Source organism: Pogoniulus pusillus, chromosome 20 (genome assembly GCF_015220805.1).
Source record: "Pogoniulus pusillus isolate bPogPus1 chromosome 20, bPogPus1.pri, whole genome shotgun sequence".
NCBI lineage: Eukaryota > Metazoa > Chordata > Aves > Piciformes > Lybiidae > Pogoniulus > Pogoniulus pusillus.
In genome coordinates this window covers 20126086-20138108 of record NC_087283.1, presented here as the reverse complement: position 1 = coordinate 20138108, position 12023 = coordinate 20126086, and the positions used below count along the sequence as shown (strand labels likewise).

General features: G+C 54.0%; 1 protein-coding gene across 1 annotated transcript in view; it reads right to left on the bottom strand.

Moving 5' to 3' along the window:
- GNAO1 (G protein subunit alpha o1) overlaps positions 1–12023 on the bottom strand; it is a 104479-nt gene that overhangs the window by 6159 nt on the left and 86297 nt on the right. The window contains exon 5 of the mRNA XM_064160483.1: positions 5821–5974. Coding sequence (XP_064016553.1) covers positions 5821–5974 — 154 coding nt within the window. The remainder of the gene's footprint in view (positions 1–5820; positions 5975–12023) is intronic.

Below are 12023 nucleotides of genomic sequence, written 5' to 3'. Positions count from 1 at the left end.
CCTACCAAACCTGCCCAGCTCAACCTCGGGTGGCTGCTGGGACCCCATCTCCCTGCTCCATGGGCCACATGCTGGCTCCTGAATGTGGGAGACAGGCATCAAAGCAGAGCATCAACCACCACACCACTTCTTCTCTCCAAATCCTTACTTTCTTTCTTTGGGCCACATAGGAGAAGCTGTGGAAGAAGTTTTTTTCCCCCCCAAAAAATGTGGTGTTTGCTGGAACTGGGCCTGGGAGAGGTTGCCCAGCAGACATTCGAGGTCAAACATGATGGGGGCCCTGAGCAACCTGCTCTAGTTGGAGGTGTCCCTGCCGACTGCAGGGGGGTTGGGCAAGATGACCTTTGAGGCTCCTTTCCAACCTGATGCATTCTGTGAAGATCCACAAAAGCAGGTCCACCAAATGTGATCAGGCAGGAGTAAAAGGCACAGGTTTGCTTCATGGAGAAAAGGGAGGGGAAGCAAGAGAGCAGGACAAACATCATAGAACCAGAGAGTTAGTTTGCTTGCAAGAGACCTTTAAGATCATCAAGTCCAACCATTAAGATCTGACCTGACTCAGGAGCAGTGTGGGCAGTAGGACAAGGGAGGTTCTTCTGCCCCTGTGCTCAGCCCTGCTCAGGCCACACCTTGAGTGCTATGTCCAGTTCTGGGCTCATCCATTCAAGAGAGAAGTTGCAGTACTGGAAGGTGTCCACAGGAGGGCGACAAAGCTGTGAGGGGCCTGGAGCAGAGCCCTGAGAGGAGAGGCTGAGGGAGCTGGGGGGGTGCAGGCTGCAGCAGAGGAGGCTCAGGGCAGAGCTGATTGCTGCCTGCAGCTGCCTGCAGGGAGGCTGTAGCCAGGTGGGGTTGGGCTCTGCTGCCAGGCAAGCAGCAACAGAACAAGGGGTTGGACAGGATGACCTTTGAGAGTCCCTTCCATCTTGCTGCAGTGTGTGTGGTGATGTGCTGAAGCAATCTCACCACCCTCAATCTGTAGGACCCCTGCACATGCCCTGTTACAGGCACATGTGGAGCCTGGATGGGGCTGCTGCATCTCCACCTCCACCTCAGGGCTGAGCACTGTTACCAGCCAGGGCTGCTGCAAGGGTGGAGATGGTCTCCACCTGTCACCCCATGGTCTTTTTGATTCTGAGTTGCTTTTTATAGTCCACAGAGTTGGAATGGATGAGGGGACTGAGTGTTAAACAGCCTACGATGGGATAAACCAGAAGAAATTCCACATCATGGGGACAAAAAAGGAGGAAAAAACTGCCAGGAATGCAGTAAATGCTTCATCTGGTGCAAGGGCTTATGGTTTCCCTCCCTTTTGTTTTGATTAAAGGTTCAGCTCTGGCTGGAAAAGAAGAGCTGAAGTGGCTATGAATTGAGGGCAGTGTTGGTAACTGTGCCCTCCTTTCCCTGAACCCCGAAGAGAAAAGGACATGAAAGGGCCCAGCCTCTGTTGCAGGGCAAAGTGGGGGTTTCTCACATTCAGAAGCACAACAAAGCTGATACAGAATGTCCTTCTTGCTGAGAAATGAGGATTGCAGAGCTCTCTGCTAGAGCCCTGGCTAAAATCCCACCAGCAGCAGTGTCTTGGTTTGATGTCTGTGCCAAGCCTCATTCAGCAGCAGGTTTTGCGTTACAAAAGCTCAAGGGCAGTCATGCAAAAGAGCAGATCTGTTCTCATCTGGCCAGCCTGGGCACTGCTCACACACACACAGCTCCACTCAGCCACCTCCTGAGCTCTGACAGACCCAGTTTCTCTGGCTGGCCTGGGGCACGACCCTCCAGCTCAGTTGCCTCTGCCCAGTGCCAGCACTCACAAGCCGTGGAAGGTCCTGCAGCAGTACCACCACTAATGCTCTTGTATCCCTGTCCCTCCGTGCTGCTTTAGTGATGGGAAGTGCTGGCTGCTGAAGAGAACCTTTCCTGGGCTTGAGATCTGCTGTGGCTGAAGGCAGTTGATGTGGGAAGTCACAGGCTCACAGGATGTCAGGGGTTGGAAGGCACCCAAAGAGATCACTGAGTCCAACCCCCTGCCAGAGCAGCACCACACAATCTAGCTCAGGGCACACAGGAACACATCCAGACAGGGCTGGAATGTCTCCAGAGAAGGAGACCCCACAGCTTCTCTCGGCAGCCTGTGCCAGGGCTCTGCAACCCTTACAGCACAGAAGTTCCCCCTTGTGTTGAGGTAGAGCCTCCTGTGCTGCAGCTTCCATCCACTGCTGCTTGTCCTATCCCAGGGAGCAGTGAGCAGAGCCTGGCCCAGCCCTCAGATATTTCCAAACATGTATTAAATTCCCTCTCAGTCTTCTCTTCTCCAGACTGAGCAGCCCCAGGGCCCTCAGCCTCTCCTCATCAGGCAGTGCTGCAGTCCCCTCATCATCCTCACAGCCCTCTGCTGGACCTTCTCCAGCAGATCCCAGTCCCTCTGAAACTGGAGACCCCAAAACTGAAGGCAGTATTCAAGACGGGGTCTCACCTGCACCTACCTGATTTAGGGACTTGAACACCTCTCCTGTGGAGAAAGGCTGAGAGCCCTGGGGCTGTTTAGTCTGGAGAAGAGAAGGCTGAGAGGGGACCTGAGCAGTGCCTAAAAATATCTGAGGGGTGGGGGTCAAGAAGAAGGGGCCAGGCTCTTTTCACTGATGTCCTATGATAGGCTAAGGGGCAGAGGACACAAACTGGAACTCAGGAAGCTCCAGCTCAGGAAAAAACTTCTTTGGTGTGAGAGTGCTGGAGCCCTGGAGCAGGCTGCCCAGAGAGGTTGTGGAGTCTCCTTCTCTGGAGACTTTCAAGACTTATCTGGATGTGTTCCTGTGTGACCTGCCCTCTGGGGTGATCTCTAGAGGTCACTTCTAACCCCTACCCTACATGTGTTGTGAGTTAAAGACCACGAGACTTACGTAGGCCATGAGACTCATGAAGACCATGAAGCTCATGAAGACCACTGTCTCAAGCTGTGCCAGGGGAAGCCTAGGCTGGATAATGGGGGGAAGGTTTTGCCAGAGAGAGTGATTGGCATTGGAATGGGATGCCCAGGGAGGTGGTGGAGTTGCTGTGCCTGGAGGTGTTCAAGACAAGCCTGGCTGGGGCACTTAATGCCATGGTCTGGTTGATTGGCTAGGGCTGGGTGCTAGGTTGGCACTTAGTGCCATGGTCTGGTTGGTTGGCTAGGGCTGGGTGCTAGGTTGGCACTTAGTGCCATGCTCTGGTTGCTTGGCTAGGGCTGGGTGCTAGGTTGGACTGGATGAGCTTGGAGATGTCTTCCAAGCTGGCTGATTCCATGATTCTAGGGTATCAGAAGTGCTGCTACAAAGAGGGTGCTGATGAGCTGCTCCAGAAGCCATCCAAAAGATGACAAGCAGCAAAATTTGTGCTTGGCACTCACTGCTGGGAAGATCTCAGCTGTGAGATCTCCATTATTAGATCTTTTTAGACAAGGAAGATGTTGGTTCTGCCTGTCCCAAGCAGGTAAGTGGATGGCTGAAATGTGTTGGTAGTGACAAACATCATCATACCCTTCCCTGGAGAGGAAGCCTGCAGATGCTCCTCTGGATTCAGATGGAGCAGCTCAGCTCCACAGCCAGAGCCCATTCAGCCCCCAGCAGTGGTGATGGATCAGTTCTTGCCTTTTCAGAGTGAAAAATCAAGAGCTCAGAGATAGGAAGCTCTGGTTAATAATTTGTTGGCCTGCCCAGGAATGTGGCACTCTTGGTGCTCCCTGCTCACAGCTCCATTTCCTGACAGAGGGATCTGCTCCTCCGTCTGTCGGCTTGATTCAGCTGGATGTCTCTGGTGAGCTTAAATAATTCATGAGGAGGAAAGTTTATTTTTGTGCTGTCTCAGGGTGGTGAGGAGGGCTTGTGGAAGCTGGTAGGCTGCAGCAGGGTGCAGCTGCAGCCTCTGCACGGGGGCTGTATTCCCAGCAATAGCAGGTCAGGTGCCAGGCGGGCAGCAGAAGCGAGGGCTTCCTGCACGTTGCCCCACTGCAGAGCCTCTCCTCTGATCTCCAAGTGCCACTAAGGCCTCCTCCTCCTGAGGCAAGCTCAGGATGTGACTTCTTGTGGCTCTTCTCTGCACTATGGGTTAAGAGGTGTGGGTGGGCAGTGCATGAGGCAAATCAGGCTGCTTGTTCTCTATCTGCACTTGGCTGAAAGCTGTTCCCTGGCCAGAAGCTTGATGTCAGTGAGCCTGAGAGCAAAACTGAGGACTTCCTAAACTCATGTGACAAAAATTTCCACCTTGAGCCAAAGCAGCTGAGCTGTGGGACCTGCTGTCTGCAGGCTGGATAGAGTCAGGAAGTAGAGGAGGATTTTCAGTGTGATCAGCCATACCCACAGGGGAACTTGCCCATAGAATGACAGAACTGTTTAGGTTGGAAAAGACCTTTAAGAACATTGTCCAACCATTGACCCAGCACTGCCAAGGCCACTGCTAAACCATGGCCCTCAGCACCACACCTACATGACTTTTCAATCCCTCCAGAGATGATGACTCAACCACTGTCCTGGGCAGCCTGTTCCAGACCTTCTCAGCCCTTTGGGGGAAGAAATTGTTCCCCAAGTCCAACCTAAACCCTTCTGGTGTAACTTGATGCCATTTCCTCTTGTCCTATCAGTTGTGCCTTGTGAGAAATGACCAACACCTAGCTCCAGCCTCCTTTCAGGGAGCTGTAGAAGATCTCCTCTCAGCCTCCCTTTCTCCTCCTTTCAGGGAGTTGTAGAGAATCAGAAGATCTCCTCTCAGCCTCCCTTTCTCCAGGAGATGTGATTGATTATGACACAGCAAAGATGGGTTCAAGATGAAGAACAGCCTAACAAAGCCTATGTGTTGGTCTCCCAGAGACCTGTTACCCACTGATAATGCTTAACCTCACTGTGTCTTTCTGAGGGACCTGTTCATGTTCCTAAGTTATGCTGGCTTCCAGAGCATGGGTGTGAGGAGTGGGTTGCCAGTCCCATACCTGCAAATGTTGCCTTGGCATCAAACCCACCTGTGAGGCAGAAATGCCCTGCTCAGTGACCCTTTTTTGGCAAAGAACTTGTGTTAATAAAGCCATCTTCACACTTTAAGTGGACCAGTGGACATGGTGGGGGTGCTCCTCTGGCATTTCTTGAAATAGAAGTTGCAGGGAAGTGAGTGGAAAATCTTTAGCCTGGTAGCCTGTGATACATGTCAGCATCACAGCATCTCATTATGGTGGGGGGCTGGAGATCATCCAGTCCAACCTCCCCTGCTAAAGCAGGGCACCCACAGCAGCTTGCCCAGAATCACAATGCCCAGCTGGGCTTGGAAGCTCTCCAAAGAAGGAGACTCCACAACCTCTCTGGACAGCCTGTTCCAGTCCTCCAGCACCTTCACACAAAAAATCTATCCTCCTGGTCAAAGAGAAGCTCCTGGGTTCCAGTTTGTGCCTGCTGTTCCTTGTTCTGTCACTGGGCACCACTGACAAGAGTCTGGCCCCAGCCTCTTGTCCCCCACCTTTTAAGCTCTTGCTGAGCACTGCTCTGATTCCCCCTGGGGCTGCTCTTCTGCAGGCTCTCACCCCCAGGGCTCCAAGCCTTTGCTCCTTAGAGCTGCTCCAGGCCCCTCAGCAGCTTTGCAGCTTTGACTCACTGCACTTGTACCTTTTCTCTCTTGGACTGGGGAGCCCAGAAATGGACACAACACTCTAGATGTGGCTGCATTAGGGTAGAGTAGAAGGGAAAGAGAACCTTCCTTGACCTGCCAGCCCCACTCCTCTTCATGCACCCCAAGAGCCCGGATGGGGAACGCTTTGCTCCGTGACCCCTTCTCTACGCTGTCCTGCAGAGCCAGCCCTCCTTTTACCTGTATATTCAGGAAAGCAGAGAGTCAGTGGAGATTTCTTAATTTTCTCCTCAAATATGTCCTTCTTGTTTAGGAAGAGGATGATGGAGGTGTCTGTGAACCACTTGTTGTTGCAGATGCTGTCAAAAAGCTTCAGCGATTCGTGCATGCGGTTCTGCAACAGAAAAGACAAGAGGTGACATCAGGGCAGAGACAGCCACTTGGAGAGTGTGTGTGTGTGGGGGGGGGGGGGGGGAGTTGTTCAACATGAAGGGCAGGCTAAGCCAACTAAATTAAGGAGGAGACTCCAAACACACAAATGATGAAAACAATGAGAAGCTACCAGATGTACATAGTAGAGTTATGCATAGACACAGCTGAAGGGGTAGGTGGACAGATGCGGTCCCTAGCACGGCTGGCACACAGCTAGGAGCCAACGGGCACTGAACTATGCAGAGCTGTGGTGACTCTGTACTGTCACCTACCAGGGTCCCACCTCCCAGAAGCCATCATGCACCATGCATGGATGGGAAGTTACTTGTGCCCTCTGAGCAGTGTCGGTGGAGCTCATGCAGGTGGTCTAAAGCCTTTTCCAGTCGGGCTTCTCCTGGCTTTCACAAGCACGTCCGCGCGGCGCGCGTGGAGCACACAGACTGCTCTGGATGGCATTAACCAAGGACCGGGAGATCCCTGAATTAATCCGGAGTTGGAAGCAGGCATGGAGGTGAACAGCACTTTGGCAGCGACCTTGCCGTGAACTTTGCCTGGTGTCGTTATTCGGTTTAGTGTCGGCAGGCTTTTAAAGGTCGTTATTGTTTGGCACTTTGGTCTGGTTTGGTCGGGTTGTTTTTTTAGTGGGGGTAGATGGCTCATCAGAAGAGCGTCTGGCAGAGAGCAGGGGGAAAGAAAAAAGGGGGAAAGGAAGAGAAATAGTCTAAAAAAAGGGGGGAAATGCAACAAAAGGCATTGAAGAAGGAGCAGGCAGCTAGCAGCGATGTTAGCTCATGCCTCTAGAGGAGCGTTAGCCGCTCGCCAGCAGAAGAGCCATAGGTGCAAAGGCACCCGGAGGAGGAGTCAGCTTTGTTGGTTAGAGACCATGCAAAATAGAACCCCAAAAAACACGGAGGAGGAGAGAGAGGCGAGGAGAGGACAAGGAAACAGACCGGTTAGAGTCTGGCAAAGTCCGCCAGGGTGTTTTAATGGTGGTGGAAAGGAGCTCACGGCAAAGTCAACCAAGTGTGGCGTTCCCTGCTGCTTTTAACTCTCAACTTGGCTTTTGGTGTCTTGCTTTTCTTGCTTGCTTTTTTTTTTTTCGCTTTTGATTTTTTTTTTTTTTAATATTTCTCAATTCAAGAGAAGCTTCATACCTGCCGAATTTGGTTGGTGTCTCAAATGCTCAGTTTTTTGGCCCTTGTTTGGCTTAGATTAGGTCAGTCGGCCGAGGCAAAGCTGTGACGCGCCGAGGCTGGCGATGCTGGAGCCGTCCCCCGGCCGGGCAGCGCGGAGAGGAGCCGGGCAGCGCAGGTGAGTGAGGACGAAGCACACCCGAGGCTCAAGGGGTGGTCACCGAGGGCAAAGCGCGGTCCAGACCCGACCGGCTCCTCGGTATGTTTTTTTTCCCCCCCAGCGGTATCTCCTGGAGGCCTCCCCAAAGCCGCCGCCGCCGCCGCTGCGCACACACTCGAGAGTGGTTACGGCGACCGCCCGGAGAGAGGCGCGACGGGGCCGGGGGCAGCGGCTGGCTGCTGCGGGGCATGGGCGTGGGGGCAAGGGTGGCTCTGCTGCCCCCCAGCCCCGTCATTTGGGAACTAGGAGTGGTGCAGGAGCCGGCTGGGGGCTGCCACCTCCCTGCCACAGCAGCGGCGGCAGCAGCAGCGAGCCCAGCGCCCTGCGGGTTAAAGCTTTTCCTCGGTGGTGCTTTAGCTGCTCGTAGCAGTTTTCGCTTAGACGAAAAGTGGCTCCGTGGATGAAGTTTTCCCTTCAGGTTCAGATCCAACCCGAGGTGCAAGGCGACGTGCCAGGGCTGCCGTACCACACACCGCACGCCCTGTCACCGAGCACCTCCCCACCGCGCACCGTGCCACGGGCAGGGCTAAACCCGCACGGGCTCAGCCGCCAGGGTGCTGCTCATCCGCATCACCCTGTGCCTGGCGGCTGGATTTTGGCAACCCGGGGCTTTGTTTTAGTGCTGGGTGGCGTGGGGAGCCCCGGAGCAAAGCTCCTCTTTTGCTACTTGTGCTGTTAAAACCTGTAACCACGTAGAAAGCTGAGAAAGGTTTTGTACAGAAGCTCCTTGGCTACCCCAAAGCCTTTGGGAGAAGAAGGTGGAGGGTGGTCAGGGGAATAGAAAGCAAAGATAATTAACTGGTTTAAAAAGCAGAGTCCCTCAGAGAACAGTTTTCATGACATTTTCATCCTCCCCCTTGCTGATTTAAAGTACAAGCAGAGAGAAACATGAGAGCACTGCCCATGGGTTAAAGCACCTGCAGCAGGCAGCAGGTCAGAGGTCACCATACTTACCATGCCAGCCCCACAATACACTGCCCAGCCTCAGCATGGGACAGAGGCATGCAGCTCTGCTCTGTGGCACAGGGAACACCACAGGTGACATCAGGTTTGGGTAAGAAATAGAAGCTGAGGACTTCTCCCGAGCTGAGCTTTGCTGTGAAGTTGACCTTGCTACAGCAGCACAGAAACCCTTCTACTTCTCTTCTCTAGTTTGATTCATTTGTGTTAGTAGCTGTTAAGGAATGAGAGTGTTTTCCCGAGGGATAGTGACTCTTGGCATGCAGTGAGACCAGAATATACACCCTGTAGAAAATGAGAAGCCACAAATAAAACATTCTCTGTTCCTCTCAGATTCCAGAAGCAAAGTCTCAAACCTTCCCAAGGCCTCCTGCCCTGGCTTTCTGAGCTCTGCACAGTGATTTCCCCATCTCTGCCAGTGAGCTGAGCAAACACAACTTCTGCTCTGCCCACTCCATCACCTGGGGAGGGTTCTGGTCTTAAAATCCACCTTTTCCTTCCTCGTCACCAAGGAGAAGACATTGTTCAAACCCTGCTCTGCGTGCGTGGCAAAGGTGCTCCTGGTGAGCAGAGAGGGATGCTGCTGTTGCTGTACCTGGGAAATGCATCCCAGGAGCTCACACATGGACTCAAGCTGCCCTAGAGCTGGCTAACACTGCCACTGTCTCACTGTCTCACTGCCTCACTCTCCTCTCCTCTCCTCTCCTCTCCTCTCCTCTCCTCTCCTCTCCTCTCCTCTCCTCTCCTCTCCTCTCCTCTCCTCTCCTCTCCTCTCCTCTCCTCTCCTCTCCTCTCCTCTCCTCTCCTCTCCTCTCCTCTCCTCTCCTCTCCTCTCCTCTCCTCTCCTCTCCTCTCCTCTCCTCTCCTCTCCTCTCCTCTCCTCTCCTCTCCTCTCCTCATTCAACAAGTTTGTAGGAGACCTCCAGCCTCACTGAGACATGAGGATGGGGAGGCAGCCTCTGTATGCCCCCTGTGAGAGGACAGGCTGCTGCTAGAGAAGGAGTGTGCAATTAAAGCCCTCAACCCAACCCCTTCCTACCAGTTAATCCACCACGACCCCCCATTTTAGAGCCTTAAAGCTTCCCCAGAACCTCTTTCAGGAGCACCCATGCCAGGTGACCTTCAAGATGATGCTCCTCATGCATTTATAGGACCTGCTTTTGGGCCCCTTGTGCTGCTTCTTCCTACTGGCTGCTGGGTCTGTCATTAAGGGAAGGGCTTTTGAAACATTGGCTTCCTTATGGCACTTTCAAACCCAGCGTTTCAAGTCCTGCAGCCCCTTGTGGAAAGCAGACCCCCAGCCACCTGGCAGAGCAATAACCACTTGCCCAGCCCAGTTTAAAACTCCAGTTAACTTCTCCTGCACAGGGCAGGAGGCTGAACTGCTCATTGCTGACTTCAGATATCCTTGCACAACCGTGGTCCCATTGCTGCTAGGAAGAGCAAACAGCTTTCTTCTGAGTGTCAGAGAGGAAGCAGGCAGTGGGAAAGGCTCTGCCCAGGCAGAAGCACACTCCTGGTTTTCAGCAGAGCATAGGAGGGGACCTGGCTCTTAGTACAGCACACAGCAGAGTCATAGAATCATAGAATCAACCAGGTTGGAAGAGACTTCCAAGATCATCCATTTCAGCTCTACCAGCACCCCTGGGTCCCTCTCTGCCTGGCTGCTCTCAGCCACTCTGGCCCCAGCCTGTAGCACTGCTTGGGGTTGTTGTGGCCAAAGTGCAGAACCCTGCACTTGGCCTTGTTCAATCTCATCCCATTGGCCTCTGCCCACCCACCCAGCCTGGCCAGGTCCCTCTGCAGTCACCTTTTCTGTGCTCCTTGGTGATTAAGTGCTGGCTGTCACGCGAGCTGGAAGGACACTGCTGATCATCCCAGGCACAGCGACTCCACATTGCCCCCCTCCTGCTTTTCTATCTTCCTGAGGTGCCCAAGCCACTTTGCTTTGCTTTGTGACTCCTCAGGCAATTTCTGAGCTCTGCAATTCAGTTTCCCTTGCCCAATGGCAGCAGAGGCAATGTGCTAACCAGGGCATGCAGCGAGATAGGAACCAACAGGCCGACACTAATGCACACCGAGGGTCACCAGCACAGCATCTCCAACCCAGCCCGGGCTCAGCAGTGGGGACATGAACAATACTGGGGTGTCTTGGATGGCCTAAATAGCTTCCTTTGACAGGCAACAATGTGCAGCATGACACTGCCCCCACCCTTGCCATGACTCCTTGGGCTTTGTGAGGAATAAAGCACGAAGGATAGTGCTGGTTCTCCTGACAGGTCCCATGCCCTTGCTGGCTTTCTGGCAATTCCAGTCAGAAGGAAACAAATCATAGAATCATGGAATGGTTTGGGTTGGCAGGGACCTAAAGGTCATCTAGTCCATCTCCCTGCAGTCAGCAGGGGCATCTGCAACTGCAGCAGGTTGCTGACAGCCCCACACAACCTGACCTGCAATGGTTCCAGCCATGGGGCAGCTCCCACCAACCTGGGCCACCTGGGACAGGCTCTGCCCACCCTCAGTGTCAAACATTTCTCCTTCTCTCCACTCTCAATCTCCCTCTTTCAGTTCAAACCATCACTGCTTGTCCTGTCACAACAAGTCCTGCCCAATACTCTGTCTCAAAGAGCTGAGAGGCTCTTTGATCACATTGGGTGCTTCTGTGCTCCACAACCTCCCTGGAGGTGTCCAAGGCCAGGTTGGACGAAGCCTTGAGCCGCCTGTTCTAGTGGGAGGTGTCCCTGCCTATGGCAGGGGGTTGGAACTGGCTGATCCTTGAGGTCCCTTCCCACCTAAACCATTCTGTGATTCTCTAAGTGCAAAGAAGCTCCTGTGAAACCCTGCAGGAGAACCTCTTCTCTCCATGCACCCAGCCTGGCAGGCAGGTTTCTGAGCACTCGAGATGCAGCAAGGGCTCCTTCCTTCTCAGGGCTCCATGCCAGGAAAGCTCTGCAAGGCTTTCCATGCTCACACAGACATCTGTACAGCCTCCAGACCTTCCAGGGCTGAACACAGCTTGGAGAGGCCTGGACCACAAGCAAGCATCTCTTAGGAGAAACGGGAGCTGGGGGAGCAGCTCGCAGCTCGCTGCCTCCTCTTTGTGTTTCCTAAGTGAGAAGCAATAAAAGCTGATTTGCGTCATTAGAGCAGCAGCTGTGAGGGATGCAGGCAGACAGCAAAGCAGCTGACTGGGGAGATGCTGCTTCTGCTGCTGGACCACGGCAGCAGAGAGGAGACAGAATGCCTCGAGAGGGGGGAGCAGGGTGTCGGCTGGGAGAGGATTGGGTCTGTGCGTGCCAGAGCAGGCAGGCTCCGACACCATCACATTTTCCTCTCTGCTGGGAGTTGTTTATTTGGGCTGGGCAGGGGCGTCCCTCTGGGGCTGCCGAATCCTTTCCTCCACACGAGTAAATGAAGAGCAGCTGCCTCTGCCCTCCTGTTGCTCAGCAGCCCCCAGAGCCTTGGTGCAGAGGCACTGAAACAGCAGGCAGATGCTGCGCCGGGCCAGGGCAGCACCAGCCTGCGCCCCCGATGGAACCAAGCTGGAGCTGCACAGACCCCACCTGCCGGCGCAGGGGGCCTCGGGGGAGGCTGTGCTGGCACCCTGCTTGTCACTGGGGTGCTGCTGGGTAGCAGGCAGTGCTCAGCATCCCCAGCAGAGATGCTGTGAGCTCCAGCTCAGAGGGGCTGAGCTAAGG